The 15487-nt window shown below is 41.5% G+C and overlaps 2 protein-coding genes across 10 annotated transcripts in view; one reads left to right on the top strand and one right to left on the bottom strand.

The window, feature by feature from the left end:
• LOC109904572 (ral GTPase-activating protein subunit alpha-1) overlaps positions 1 to 10260 on the bottom strand; it is a 128195-nt gene extending 117935 nt beyond the window's left edge. For 7 of the 8 annotated variants that reach the window (XM_031787982.1, XM_031787981.1, XM_031787985.1 and 4 more), the window contains exon 1: positions 9893 to 10260. In XM_031787982.1, the coding sequence (XP_031643842.1) occupies positions 9893 to 9998 (106 nt within the window). In that variant the 5' untranslated portion in view covers positions 9999 to 10260. The remainder of the gene's footprint in view (positions 1 to 9892) is intronic. The other variant, XM_031787984.1, reaches the window with a different exon arrangement.
• A 1384-nt stretch (positions 10261 to 11644) lies between these two features.
• On the top strand, positions 11645 to 15487 carry brms1la (BRMS1 like transcriptional repressor a). Of its 2 annotated transcripts, none has more exons than XM_020501411.2 (11): positions 11645 to 12045; positions 12129 to 12278; positions 12392 to 12482; positions 12609 to 12736; positions 12939 to 13018; positions 13160 to 13256; positions 13476 to 13565; positions 13714 to 13778; positions 14004 to 14043; positions 14252 to 14381; positions 14496 to 15487. In XM_020501411.2, the coding sequence occupies exons 2-11, from the start codon at positions 12143 to 12145 to the stop codon at positions 14611 to 14613; spliced, it is 975 nt and encodes a 324-aa protein (XP_020357000.1). In that variant the 5' UTR covers positions 11645 to 12045; positions 12129 to 12142; the 3' UTR covers positions 14614 to 15487. The 2 variants fall into 2 exon arrangements, with proteins under 2 accessions (XP_020357000.1, XP_020357001.1); XM_020501412.2 differs by having other exon boundaries at positions 11645 to 12040.

The raw sequence follows: 15487 nt of genomic DNA on the forward strand, positions 1-15487 counted from the left end.
CCCTACTTTTTAAACCAAATCTTTGGCCAAAAGTAGTGCGCTACGTAGAGAATAGGGTGACATTTGGGAAGCAACCTTAGTGTGTGGAGAGGCTGGCCCTCTCTCTGGTCATGTTTACATGAAGACTGTAGTCAACAACACTGAATTCTGCCAAGTCTTTGTCTACAGCACATGATCACACTACTGTGATTGGTAACACTGACTGGGTCCAACCATACACATTGCCTGTATGAGTTGGTTCTTTTGACATGGTATGGCATTGGTGTCATGGGGCATTTAAAGTTGTCGCTACTATTTCGATGTAATTTCCTGTCCTTGAGAGGAAATGCATCTTTAGGTTCCACCTATGAAGAATGACGAAGGCTACTTATACATGTTCACGAATTGGGTGTGGGAATTTCCACGGAGTTGATAAAAATCAACAAATAGGGCACTGACAGCTGTCAGTGTAGCTAGCTAGCATGTTAATTTTATCTAACTAGCTTGCTATCCTGCTAACCTTATCTAGCTAGCTAATGTTAACCCAGCAACAACAGTTTTTTCATTTTTACTATACTGTATTCAAATGATTAGCCAGCTGGTTCTGGAGCTTGATTTATCAGAAGCATTGATTTAGGGAAAACGTATTTGAATTCGTCATCAAATGTTATCTCCTAAGTTTTGGCATGTTCCATAAATTGCAGCCACTTAGCCGCCTTAGAAAGAGTTACAAAGAATAATATGAAACTCAGTTATCCATATTCTCTCCTAGTGAGAGAGCCATCGCAGTAGTGGCACATGGCTACTCATTTCTCCTAAGTGGAGATTCTCTTTTCTCCCTCTCCCCAGTCCCTCTCCCCATTTGAATTCCATGACGTCACTGTCACTTGTCCACTCAAGCTTAACATTGTTGTCATCTTCCTCCTTCCCCCTTTCTAACACCCAGATGGCGACACGCATCTCTGCGTGCCTGGCAGATATCTTAGCTTGGATGTCGGCTCACCATCTCAAGCTCAACAAGACGGAGCTGCTCTTCCTCCCGGGGAAGGTCTGCCCGCTCAAATACCTCTCCATCACGGTTGACTCCACAGTGTCCCCCAGTGCAAAGAACCTTGACATGACCCGGGACAAGACCCTGTTGTTCTCGACAAACAAAGCCGTGACTCGCTCCTGCAGGTTCATGCTCTACAACATCCCTAGAGTATGACCCTGCCTCAAACAGGAAGCGGAGCAGGTCCTAATACGGGCACTTGTCCTCTCCCGTCTGGACTACTGCAACTCTGTTGGCTGGGCTCCCCGCTAGTGCCATCAAACCCATGCAGCATATCCAGAACACTGCAGCCCGCCTGGTGTTCAACCTTTCCAAGTTCTCCCATGTCACCCCACACCTCCGCACACTCCACTGGCTTCCAGTCGAAGCTTGCATCCACTACAAGACCATAGTGCTTGCCTACGGAGCAGCAATAGGAACTGCCCCTCCCTACCTTCAAGCTATGATCAAACCCTACACCCCAACACAAGTACTCCATTCTGCCACCTCTGGTCTCTTGGCCCTCCCACCCCTACAGGAGGCCACCTCCCACTCAGCCCAGTCCAAGCTCTTCTCTGTCCTGGCACCCTAATGGTGGAACCAGCTTCCCAGCTTTGAGTGATGGTACAGAGCGGCATAGGCAAGATACAGTAGATGGTATTGAGTGCAGTATATACATATGAGATGAGTATGTAAACAAAGTGGCATAGTTAAAGTGGCTAGTGATACATGTATTACATAAAGATGCAGTAGATGATAGAGTACAGTATATACATATACATATGAGATGAATAATGTAGGGTATGTAAACATTATATTAGGTAGCATTGTTTAAATTGGATAGTGATATATTTTACATAATTTCCCATCACTTCCCATTATTAAAGTGGCTGGAGTTGAGTCAGTGTGTTGGCAGCAGCCACTCAATGTTAGTGGTGGCTGTTTAACAGTCTGATGGCCTTGAGATAGAAGCTGTTTTTCAGTCTCTCGGTCCCAGCTTTGATGCACCTGTACTGACCTCGCCTTCTGGATGATAGCGGGGTGAACAGGCAGTGGCTCGGGTGGTTGATGTCCTTGATGATCTTTATGGCCTTCCTGTGACATCGGGTGGTGTAGGTGTCCTGGAGGGCAGGTAGTTTGCCCCCGGTGATGCGTTGTGCAGACCTCACTACCATCTGGAGAGCCTTACGGTTGTGGGCGGAGCAGTTGCCGTACCAGGTGGTGATACAGCCCGACAGGATGCTCTCGATTGTGCATCTGTAGAAGTTTGTGAGTGCTTTTGGTGACAAGCCAAATTTCTTCAGCCTACTTCACGATGCTGTCTGTGTGGGTGGACCAATTCAGTTTGTCTGTGATGTGTACGCCGAGGAACTTAAAACTTACTACCCTCTCCACTACTGTTCCATCGATGTGGATAGGGGGGTGTTCCCTCTGCTGTTTCCTGAAGTCCACAATCATCTCCTTAGTTTTGTTGACGTTGAGTGTGAGGTTATTTTCCTGACACCACACTCCGAGGGCCCTCACATCCTCCCTGTAGGCCGTCTCGTCGTTGTTGGTAATCAAGCCTACCACTGTTGTGTCGTCCGCAAACTTGATGATTGAGTTGGAGGCGTGCATGGCCACGCAGTCATGGGTGAACAGGGAGTACAGGAGAGGGCTCAGAACGCACCCTTGTGGGGCCCCAGTGTTGAGGATCAGCGGGGTGGAAATGTTGTTGCCTACCCTCACCACCTGGGGGGCGGCCCGTCAGGAAGTCCAGTACCCAGTTGCACAGGGCGGGGTCGAGACCCAGGGTCTCGAGCTTGATGACGAGCTTGGAGGGCACTATGGTGTTAAATGCCGAGCTGTAGTCGATGAACAGCATTCTCACATAGGTATTCCTCTTGTCCAGATGGGTTAGGGCAGTGTGCAGTGTGGTTGAGATTGCATCGTCTGTGGACCTATTTGGGCGGTAAGCAAATTGGAGTGGGTCTAGGGTGTCAGGTAGGGTGGAGGTGATATGGTCCTTGACTAGTCTCTCAAAGCACTTCATGATGACGGAAGTGAGTGCTATGGGGCGGTAGTCGTTTAGCTCAGTTACCTTAGCTTTCTTGGGAACAGGAACAATGGTGGCCCTCTTGAAGCATGTGGGAACAACAGACTGGGATAGGGATTGATTGAATATGTCCGTAAACACACCAGCCAGCTGGTCTGCGCATGCTCTGAGGGCGCGGCTGGGGATGCCGTCTGGGCCTGCAGCCTTGCGAGGGTTGACACGTTTAAATGTTTTCCTCACGTCGGCTGCAGTGAAGGAGAGTCCGCATATTTTAGTTGCGGGCCGTGTCAGTGGCACTGTATTGTCCTCAAAGCGGGCAAAAAAGTTATTTAGTCTGCCTGGGAGCAAGACATCCTGGTCCGTGACAGGGCTGGTTTTCTTTTTGTAATCCGTGATTGACTGTAGACCCTGCCACATACCTCGTGTCTGAGCCGTTGAATTGAGATTCTACTTTGTCTCTATACTGACGCATAGCTTGTTTGATTGCCTTGCGCAGGGAATAGTTACACTGTTTGTATTTGGTCATGTTTCCGGTCACCTTGCCCTGATTAAAAGCAGTGGTTCGGGCTTTCAATTTCACGCGAATGCTGCCATCAATCCACGGTTTCTGGTTTGAGAATGTTTTAATCGTTGCTATGGGAACGGCATCTTCAACGCACGTTCTAATGAACTCGCTACAGCCTGGATTCGAGTCAGGGACTGTAGTGACGCCTCTTGCACTGAGATTCAGTGCCTTAGACCACTGCGTCCATGTGTGTAACTATTCAACTGTACTAGAATGCTTAAAAGGCTTCTACAATTTTAAATATCGGTATCGTTTTTTTGGGCAAGGAAAATATTGGAAATCGGTATCGGCCAAATATGTCATATCGGTGCATGCCTAATATGTACCCAATGATTCTTCAAGAATATAACTTATGAGGTTAGTTCAACAATCATACCCTATCTGAACCCAAAATATAAGCTTGTTCCAAAAGACAAATGTAAAAAGAAAAATGCACAAACACCATGTAGCTTCAAAACATGGTTAAAACTAGGGATGCACCGAAATGACATTTTTGGCTGATGCTGATATCCAATATTTTCCTTGCCAAAAAAAACAATACCGATAAACATTTTAAGCATTCTTATACAGTTAAATAGTTACACACACAAATTACCAAAAAGTTAATATATTGGCATTTACGTATGTCCCCATTACCAGTGAAACATAATCAAAACCTATTTCTTTCACTTAATTGCTGTGCTGGTTCTTTATCAATTTGCTCAGTCTCAACCAGGATTTCATCATACACGTCAAGCAGTGGAGTTTCAGCTCTGTCTGTCCGTGGCCTCTCTTCCTCGGTGTGCACTGTCGCTGTGTCCAATTCCATCTTGTCCAGCTGTGTCTAACATTTCACGTAAACCTTGTTTCTTGTCTGCATCAAAGTAGTGGTCCTTGTACCTAGCATTGAGCATGGTGGCAACACAGTAGAGGCTCAGAGAGAATGCCACCGAATCGCTTGTTCACAGCCTCTTGTAGAGTACTTTTGCAAGTTTTAACCCCACGGTATGTGTCGGCAGCTCTGTTGAACAGGCGTTTCAATGCCATGACAGAGGGCGTCACGTCTGCTGCAGACGCAGTTGAGATTATTTCTCAGTCAGTTGTTTGAATGGAGCTAGCGTGTTCATGTTTCAAACATGTTCTCAAATGCCATTGAAATGGAAGCAGCGGTATGAGAACAGCACATTCTTGAGCATGCAATACGGCTTTCCTCAGTACGAAATCCTTGTCGACCCACTGTGTTGTCAGAATCAGCATGCTCATGGGGCGGACAGCGCTGGTCCAAATGTCAGTCGTAAAGCTAATAGCAGTGACATCCATAGCAAGTAGCTCATAGATGTGCGTTTCAACAATACCATGTAACTCCGGCAGGGAAACATTTGAAAAATAGCACCTACTTGGTAGTGTGTACCGGAGCACGAGGTGCTCGAACCAGTCGGCGAAAGCCAACATCGTCGAGAACGGTTGATTGTTAAGGGCAATGAATTTCATTATCTTTGCGTCAATGGATTTCGCCTTTGACTTGTCTCGCTGAAATGTTCTTACTCTTTCAAATGACTGTTCGACTTGAACTTGGTTAGCTGTTGGAAGTGTGCGCTTTGTATTTTTCTGCTTTTGTTCTGTGTAGCTCTGCGTCATTACTAGAGGTCGACCGACTATGATTTTTCAACGCCGATACCGATTATTGAAAGACCAAAAAAAGCTGATACCAATTAATCAATGATTTTTTTATTTATATATATTTGCAATAATGACAATTACAACAATACTGAATGAACACGGTTATTTTAACTTAATATAATACATAAATAAAAATCTATTTAGTCTCAAATAAATAATGAAACATGTTCAATTTGGTTTAAATAATGCAAAAAACAGTGTTGGAGAAGTAAAAGTGCAATATGTGCCACGTAAAAAAGCTAACATTTAAGTTCCTTGCTCAGAACATGAGAACATATGAAAGCTGGCGGTTCCTTTTAACATGAGTCTTCAATATTCCCAGTTAAGAAGTTTTAGGTTGTAGTTATTATAGGAATTATAGGACTATTTCTCTCTATACAATTTGTATTTCATTAACCTTTGACTATTGGATGTTCTTATAGGCACGTTAGTATTGTCAGTGTAACAGTATAGCTTCCGTCCCTATCCTCGCTCCTACCTGGGCTCGAACCAGGAACACAACGACAACAGCCACCCTCGAAGCAGCGTTACCCATCGCTCCACAAAAGCCGCGGGGGAAAACCCCTCCAAGTCTCAGAGCGAGTGACGTTTGAAACGCTATTAGCACGCACCCCGCTAACTAGCTAGCCATTTCACATCGGTTACACCAGCCTAATCTCGGGAGTTAATAGGCTTGAAGTCATAAACAGCTGCTGGCAAACGCACAAAAGTGCTGTTTGAATGAATGCTTACGAGCCTGGTGGTGCCTACCATCGCTCAGTCAGACTGATCTATCAAATCATAGACTTAGTTATAACATGATAACACACAGAAATACGAGCCTTAGGTCATTGGTCGAATCCGGAAACTATCATCTCGAAAACAAGATGTTTATTCTTTCACTGAAATACGGAACCGTTCCGCATTTTATCTAACGGGTGGCATCCAGAAGTCTAAATATTCCTATTCCATTGCACAACCTTCAATGTTGTCATAATTACGTAAAATTCTGGCAAATTAGTTCGCAACGAGCCAGGCGGCCCAAACTGTTGCATATACCCTGACTCTGCGTGCATTGAACGCAAGAGAAGTGACAATTTCACCTTGTTAATATTGCCCGCTAACCTGGATTTCTTTTAGCTAAATATGCAGGTTTAAAAATATATACTTCTGTGTATTGATTTTAAGAAAGGCATTGATGTTTATGGTTAGGTACACATTGCAGCAACGAAACGCACCGCATACGTTTATACGCAACGCAGGACACGCTAGATAAACTAGTAATATCATCAACCATGTGTAGTTAACTAGTGATTATGATTAATTGATAGATTTTTATAAGGTAAGTTTAATGCTAGCTAGCAACTTACCTTGGCTTACTGCATTCGCGTAACAGGCAGTCTCCTCGTGGAGTGCAATGAGAGGCAGGTGGTTAGAGCGTTGGACTAGTTAACTGTAAGGTTGCAAGATTGAATCCCCCGAGCTGACAAGGTAAAAATCTGTCATTCTGCCCCTGAACGAGGCAGTTAACCCACCGTTCCTAAGCAGTGATTGAAAATAAGAATGTCTTAACTGACTTGCCTAGTTAAATTAAGGTGTAAAAAAAAGAAAAGAAAAAGATATCAGCCAAATCGGTGTCCAAAAATACCGATTTCCGATTGTTATGAAAACTTGAAATCGGCCCATATTAAAATCGGCCATTCCGATTAATCGGTCGACCTCTAATATCCACAGTAAAACGAGTCCTATATTGGCATAACCTGAAAGGCAGCTCAACAAGGAAGAAGCCACTGCTCTAAAACCACCATAAAAAAGGCCAGACTACGGTTTGCAACTGCACACGGGGACAAAGATTGTACTTTTGGAGAAATGTCCTTTGGTCTGATGAAACAAAAATAGAACTGTTTGGCCATAATGACCATCGTTATGTTTGGAGAAAAAAGAGGGATGCTTGCAAGCTGAAGAACACCATCCCAACTGTGAAGCACAGGGGTGGCAGCATCATGTTGTGGGGTTGCTTTGCTGCAGGAGGGACTTGTGTACTTCACAAAATAGATGGCATCATGAGGAACGAAAATTATGTGGATATATTGAAGCAACATCTCAAGACATCAGTCAGGAACTTAAAAACTTGGTTGCAAATGGGTCTTCCAAATGGACAATGACCCCAATCATACTTCCAAAGTTGTGGCAAAATGGCTTAAGGACAACAATGTCAAAGTATTGGAGTGGTCATCACAAAGCCCTGACCTCAATCCCATAGAAAATTTGTGGGCAGAACTGAAAAAGCGTGTGAGAGCAAGGAGGCCTACAAACCTGACTCAGTTACACCAGCTCTGTCAGAAGGAATGGGCCAAAATTCACAACTTATTGTAGAAAGCTTGTGGAAGGCTACCCAAAACATTTGACTTAAACAATTTTAAAAGGCAATACTACCAAATACTAATTGAGTGCATGTAAACTTCTGACCCACAGGGAATGTGATGAAAGAAAGAATTAATTCGCTCTACTATTATTCTGACATTTCACATTCTTAAAATAAAGTGGTGTCCTAACTGACATAAGACAGGGAATTTTTACTCTGATTAAATGTCAGGAATTGTCAAAAACTGTGTTTAAATGTATTTGGCTACGGTGTACGTACATTTCTGACTTCAACTGCACATTTTACTTTTCTATTATTTCTCTCTGCATTGTTGGGAAGGGCCCATAAGTAAGCATTTAACTGCCTGTTGTTTACGAAGTATGTGAAGAATACATTTGATTATGTTTTTCCATTGAAGATTTTCTTTAAAAAAGGAGCCATTGATGTTGATTAAGCCATGGGAAACACTGACTGAGCTTAGGTTACACATCCTGTGTGGCGTCATGCCTGAAGCTTGTCATCCATTGCTCAGCTGCCATTATGGTCAGGCAGTGCCGGACCACAGCCACACAACTCCCTACTAGGCCTAGCCTATATCCCCAACATGATTGTGTGATTGTTATCTTGGGCCTGAAATTCCCCATGGAGTGAGCTGGCCAGGGCACACCCATCCAATTTCCACAGAGCACAGTTCCTAACCTACTCCCCGGCAAACTGAAGCCACTCTAGTTGTACACCATGTGTGCAGCACTTTTGAAATAAAAGTAGCTTCTACAGGTAGCTAAGGCACCGCCATAAAATCTGGTTTTTACACTGTCACAATTAGCCTATTTTTTGCTATACTAAAGTTATATTATTAGCCTATAGTTTTAAATGAATTAGACTAGATTATTTTTTCAACAACCAATAAGACGAAATGCTAGGCTTAACACATTACATTTAAACACATTACATTTTTATTACACAGTATGTGGCTATGCTGTTTCTCAGTAACACACACACACACACCTCTCCAACCTCTTGCCGCATCCAAAACAACTGAGAACTTAGAAATATCAGACTTCATACAGTGGGTTCAAGACAGCTGGGAACGCTGAAAAAAAACAAGGTCAGTCCCCCAACTCAGAATTCCAAGTCGGAAACTCTGGCATCTTTCTAGAGCTTCGGCTTTCCAATCTAAACATCACTGATGACCGTTGTTTTTTTTTGTTGTCTTAAATGCTCCATCAGCTACTGGCACATATGCACAATGAGATGATGACAGTCTGCGTTCCTACACCAGTTGCTGTGCTGGGGGAAATTTGGTATGTGCCTTGAACACAATGGGGGAAATGGGTTCATGAGATGGAGCAGCAATGTTTCACTCACAAGTCACAATGCCATGAAGTTATGTTTTTCATAGCTTCTACAAATACAACAGAATTTAACCATCTCCAGTCCATTTCCTCTCAATATCATATTTTTAAAGCCTTGGAACAGACCATGCAACAAGAGGGCTTTTGGCTTTAAACTCAGGACACTTTGGTGAAACAGTAGGACTCTGTTCTCCCTAGGACTGACTTTCCTGACTAATCTCAAAGGAAGCCCTGGTTTACATCTTCTGTTTTTTCACAGGGTCCACCCAGTGCCGCCCACAGACCCAATCCCATCCTCCAGACAGACTCCGTTTTGCAGGCAGTTCTTAATGAACTCCTCCAATTAGCTAATTGCCTGACATCTCAAATCTGGCTCTAGTATATGTTGCATCTTCAGTCCACAAATTGTGCAGAAGGCAAGACAGAGATAAATCACTTAAGACACATATTGACAAATGGGACGGTATATCATCCTTGGGACGTCCCTACCCCATTGAGGTTGAAATGTAATATTGTTCATGTTGGGTAGGGGTTTAGGTTAAGCACGTCCCAAGGATCCCGGAAACACTGACCAAATCAAAACATGGTTGACATCTCGCAATCTCGAATTATTTGCAGAATAGAATAAACTAGATATGGACCAGTTTGAGCCACTGTGAATACAATCAGTATGCAACCAGCACATCAAATTCATTTTAAGCATTTCAATTACACAAAACATGTTATAATGGCTAGCAACATCTGTATGCTTCCAATCCGTCCAGTGATGGAGTAGCAACAATTAGGCACGTTAGCTAGCTACTCCGCACTAAAAACAGATACAATTCGCAAGCTCACTTCAGCTAGGATAGCTTTGGTTTAGCTGTAGCATCAAGCTATAGCTAGCCCAGCAAGATAGCCGACAAAATGTCTAATTTCGACTTACCTATAACGATCCGCAGGTGTTTTAGGCGTGTCAGTACATCTTTTTTGGGATCCAACACTTTCGGTGTTGATTTTTTGACGTCCCCATGAGGCTTTTTTGAGAACATTCCGAAAGAAGGAGACGAACGAATCTGTGTAGGAGGCAGCAAGCCCCTGTTAATCTTCTTCAAAAGATTGCTAACCACAAGAGAGCTGGAGGTCCGTTATCATTTGATTATGTACTGCGACCTAATAGCCTTCAAGGGCGATAACATGTATACAAATAAATTAAAGTCGGTGAGAGGTGTGCATTTTGCAGATAAGAGTTTATGTAAAATGTTGCTACCAATCCAAACAACACACCTCTCCCCAAAATCTCAAAACATGGCGGAGCTTGAGATATGAAAAACAAGTTAATGGAAATCAGAGCAATTCAACGCTCCAGTCTGGTAGAAAAAAATTATATATATGTATATATTCATGTAGTGTCTGGTTTGATTCTTTGAAACATTTTAGATGACAGTCAGATCCTAATGAATGGCATAATGTTTCCCAAGCAAGCAAGCAATCTGGAATTTTCATTTCAAAGACCACTACTTGTGGGTGGACCATTTAATAAAAAAATCAAGTTTCACATTACATGGAAAAGTGAAAGTGCACTGTATTAGTCTACATTTATCATACTGTGTTCTGTGACTGTCAAACAAGAGGAAGAGTGAGAGGGGAGAAAGAGATAAACGTTTTGTATGTGTAATGTTTACTCTGATTGTTTTTTCTTTGTTTTGTTTAATTCGCTTTGTTGGTTTTTGCCATTATTTTTAGTTTTATTTCACTTGTTTTAGCAATCTAAACAAGTTTCCATGCCAATAAAGAAAACATTTATTTGCGGCACTACAGATGGCTATATCAGTTCGCTAATACAGGACTTGTAAAGGGCAAGTGCGGGTACTTTTGTGTGAGAAAGAAATTATCATATTTTTTTTATTTAACCTTTATTTAACTAGGCAAATCAGTATAGAACAAATTATTATTTACAATGACAGCCTAGGAACAGTGGTTAACTGCCTTGTTCAGGGGCAGAATGACAGATTTTTACCTTGTCAGCTCGGGGATTCAATCTAGCAACCTTTCCGTTAGTGGCCCAACACTCTAACCACTAGGCCATCTGCCTTAAAAAAAATATATATATATATTTTAATATATATTTTATACAGGTAACAGCAAAATACCTGAAGCCAGAGACCACATTGCTTACCCCAGTTCTGTCATTTCAGTTGAGATCTAGATCTGAAATCTAATTTAGCGAAGTGAAAATACCGACAGTATTTATTGAAATATGTAGTTACAGTAGTACTGTAACTACATATTGACTTGTATAGGTTTTCATGCATGCTTTAATTATAAGCATATGAACTGGAAATTCGAGACAGTTACAGTACTACTGTAACTACATATTGACTTACATAAGGGTTCACGCATGCTTTAATTATCAGCATATTAACTTTTTTTAAATCGAGACAGTTACAGTACTACTGTAACTACATATTGACTTACATAAGGTTTCACGCATGCTTTAATTATCAGCATATTAATTGAAAATTCAAGACAATGTTCTCATTCTCAACTTTTCTTGATTTGATTTGTATGGTCTAACGAGATGGTGCGCTGCTTTGTGAAACCCTGGGGAATGTAGTTTGAGTTCTAACCCTTTTGTACAATTACTTCATGGTGAAATTGTTGTAAAACAACTACAATTCCCTGGCATCGAAATGTACGTCAATTACGCGCCATTGAACCGCTGCGATTTATCGTTTGTTTTTAGCTTGGACGCTTGCTTGCTGGCTAGCTAGCTAACGTTAGCTAGCTTTCCATCAATGCTTACCGCTTATTCAATCAGACATACAACGATATTATTTATCTTTCTGTTTTTATATTTTACTATTGCTATTTTTTGTAATACTAATCTTACCGACATATTCATGTCATCCGATGAACTGTGTAGTTTTCGAAAGATAGTTTCACTTGCTAGCTAGCTAGCTAGCAAGCGAGCTATCTTAATTTCCGGTGTTTTTTGTTGTTTTATTTGCTAACTAACGTTAGCTTTTCAACGATTTTAGAAGCTATTTCTAAAGTAGATATCTATCTCTTTTTTGTTGGAAGTACAAAATAGGTAAGGTAAGTTCAAGCTTTGAACTAGCATTATTATGACTAGTTCATTTATTTGGCATTGTGATACAAGCATTCTGATTAAAATCCAGGTAAGGAAGTCAACATGCCGGTACATTCTCGAGAAAAGAAAGAAAGTAACCACGAGGAGATGGAAGTCGACTATCCCGAACAAGATGGGAGCAGTTCAGACGAGGATGACACTGAGAGCTCGTCCGTGTCAGAGGATGGGGACAGCTCGGGTAAGAATTGTTTTACCAACCCAGTTTGTTTGTAAACTACAAGTGATTTGCTACACATGTTACATGAATGCACCTGTTTCATTGGTATTTTGGCTATCATGCATGTATTGTAGAGATGGATGATGAGGACTGTGAAAGGAGAAGGGTGGAGTGCCTTGATGAAATGACAAATCTGGAGAAACAATTTGGAGACCTGAAAGACCAGTAAGTCTCTGACTGCATTTACTGATTGGATTTACATTATACATATGTCTCAATTCCATCACAGTGTGTCAAACAGGTGAATGTATCTAAGGTTAACCAATTGTAGCCAATGCTGTTTTTGTTCAGGTTGTACAAGGAGAGGTTGAGTCAGGTGGATGCCAAACTCCAGGAGGTGATTGCAGGCAAGGCTTCGGAGTACCTGGACCCCCTGGCAAATCTGCAGGAGAACATGCAGATCAGAACAAAGGTTGCTGGTAAGTCTGTCGCAAGCTAATCTTTGGATTATATTATTTATGTAGCTTTAAACTGATTTCACAAATTGCTGCGGCATTGAACACCAGATTAATATATTAAGGTTTCCTAATTGTCATCCTGAAGTTGACAAAGTAAATCTGATGAAGAAAATTGAATGAACAGTATGCTGGCATGTCTCACTGTCATTGTTTTCCTTCTCAGGGATCTACCGGGAGCTCTGTATAGAGTCTGTAAAAAACAAGTACGACTGTGAAATCCAAGCAGCTTTCCAGCACTGGGAGGTGAGCATTGTTGTTGGGAAGTCCACATATCATAGCTCTACCCATGTCCGTCTTCAAACCTCTGATGTCGAATTAATTTATTTGTATAGTGGCTTAATTGATTATCATTTGTAACCATTGATTCCTCTTTGTTTGTCTTAGAGTGAGAAGTTGCTATTGTTTGATACAGTGCAGAGTGAACTTGTGGAAAAGATCAGGCGACTGGAGGAGGACAGGCACAGTATAGACATAACCTCAGGTATCGTCAAGTCATTGCGCGAGCCACTAACGTAGCATGCATAACCCAGCTCTCATATGGCTAGTTCCCCAGACAGTTGCAAGCCTAGTCCTGGACTTTAAAGCTATTTTAATGGAGCATGCTTTTTAGTCCAGGACTAGGCTCAGTCTGTGTCCAGGAAACTGTCCGATAGTGGCATGTCTTAATATTCCCTTTCCTCATTGACCCTTCTTTTCTCAGAGCTCTGGAAAGATGAGCTGCAGTCAAGGAAGAACAAGAGGAAAGATCCATTTAGTCCAGACAAAAAGAAGAAGCCAGTTGTTGTGTCAGATATCCTCTTTCATCATCTGAGTCTCAACAGAATGAGTCTCATTTTTTTTTTATTACAATCTTGGTCTGTGTTATGTGTGTACTTGTCCCACCCACCGCACATTCACACTTGCCTTTATATACACCTGTATTTCCTTAACATCCGTACGACCATATATTGTCTACATGTTACAAGACTTGGATATACTGGAGGATTGGACAGCAGTCAGAAAGGTACCATGCCTCGTCGATGCATAGTATGGTCCTGTAGCTCAGTTGGTAGAGCCAGGATAGTGGGTTCGATTCCTGACACAACCTATACATGTATTTGTGACTGTAAGTCGCTTTGGATAAAAGCTTCTGCTAAATGTAATTTATATTATCATCATTATTATATTAGTATGTTTTGGATTTATATGATGATTATGATCATATTCTAACCATTTTAATATCTTAAAGGCTGTGGCTACTTTGGGACCTCACAGAGGTAAAACTGATGGTAAGACTCAACTTCCATATTGAATTAAAGTCCCTCGTCTCTTTTTGGTTTTCTGAACCAAACTATGAATGAACACCATGCATAATAAACACAATTTAATGTCAGCAAGTTGAAATGATACTTTATAAGAAGTTACTATACCAACTTGGATTGTGTACTTTTGTGACTAAATATTTGTTGTTTGTTTCCACCAAACATTAAATTCCAGTCTCCACCAATAAGAATGAAAAGTATCAGCATAATGCTCGATCAGAAGAGGGAAAGTTGAGTTATGACGGAGAATGGTACTGCCGTGGACAGATGATATGCATCGACAAGAAAGATGAATTTCCCACAAGGTGAGGATACTGGCATCCTTGGGAAATATACTTTTTTGGAAGGAAAGTATTTTATGTCCTTTTTCTAACAATTTCAATGTTTAATCTTCTTCTCTTGCCCCCCTCTGTCCAAAGAGCCATAATTACCACAATCAACCACGATGAGGTTTGGTTCAAACGACTAGACGGCAGTAAATCCAAGCTGTACGTCTCTCAGCTCCAGAAAGGCAAATACACTATTAAACACTCCTAATTTTCACTTGCACCACTCCCTCTCCAAAGCTCAGGAGTTATTCAAAGATCCCCATGGTGCCATCTTCTGCCTATTTCAAGTTTTCTAATGAATTCTGAATTAAATACTTAAAATACAATTTATATGAAATACAATTTTTTGTTAATTTTGTGAGATTGTGTGGGTCCTCTAAATAGTATTGTGTGTGACTAGGTGTGAATATGACCATGTTCCAATGTCATTTTTATTGGGCAAGACAGACATATATGGAGAACATGAGTTTCCAGACTCTCTTTCTACAGGTTTGCCTTAACAGTAGCTCAAAGCATTCAGATGAGAAAATGTACTGTATAATGGACTAACACTGCAGGATCTATAGAAAGTTACATGCGACATCAGTATAGATCAGTATATCAGCCTCTCATGTACATTGACAAGTATCCATTATCTCTTGCCATACCCATCTCTGCTAGTTGTACTTTTTGTAATTTATGATAAATTCTTTGTTAGTGGTACGGTACTGGTGATGACTTTCTGTATAACTTTAACACTTATGTCTTACATCTTCCAATGCAGTATTCATCTGTTTCTTGCTGACTGTCTTAATGACATTCCTACATAGGGTTTTAAAATTCTAGTAATGTTCCCAAAATTCCCAGGTTTTCCAGATAACCCGGTTGAAAGTGTCCCAGAATCAGAAGCGAATAAGCAGGAAATCTGCCCTAGATTTCTGGAAAACCTGTGAATTTTGGGAAAGTTACCAGAGCTTTGCAACCCTACTTGTACCTCACTTTGAGATGCTGTAGGTTTGCTAGAAAGGAACCACTGTCTTAATGTACAGAATAAAAGGAGCCTGCATGTTTTATATAAATAAAGGGAAAAATCTGTCTATAAA

The sequence above is a fragment of the Oncorhynchus kisutch genome, linkage group LG14 (assembly GCF_002021735.2).
Source record: "Oncorhynchus kisutch isolate 150728-3 linkage group LG14, Okis_V2, whole genome shotgun sequence".
NCBI classification, from domain to species: Eukaryota; Metazoa; Chordata; class Actinopteri; order Salmoniformes; family Salmonidae; genus Oncorhynchus; species Oncorhynchus kisutch.

Excerpts from the sequence above, each read along its gene's own strand:
- brms1la (XM_020501411.2), top strand. The coding sequence starts at position 12,143 with ATGCCGGTACATTCTCGAGAAAAGAAAGAAAGTAACCACGAGGAGATG. Across the intron at positions 12,279-12,391 it reads AGAGGATGGGGACAGCTCGG|AGATGGATGATGAGGACTGT; the intron begins GTAAGAATTGTT and ends CATGTATTGTAG. Across the intron at positions 13,566-13,713 it reads GAAGCCAGTTGTTGTGTCAG|GACCATATATTGTCTACATG; the intron begins ATATCCTCTTTC and ends TAACATCCGTAC.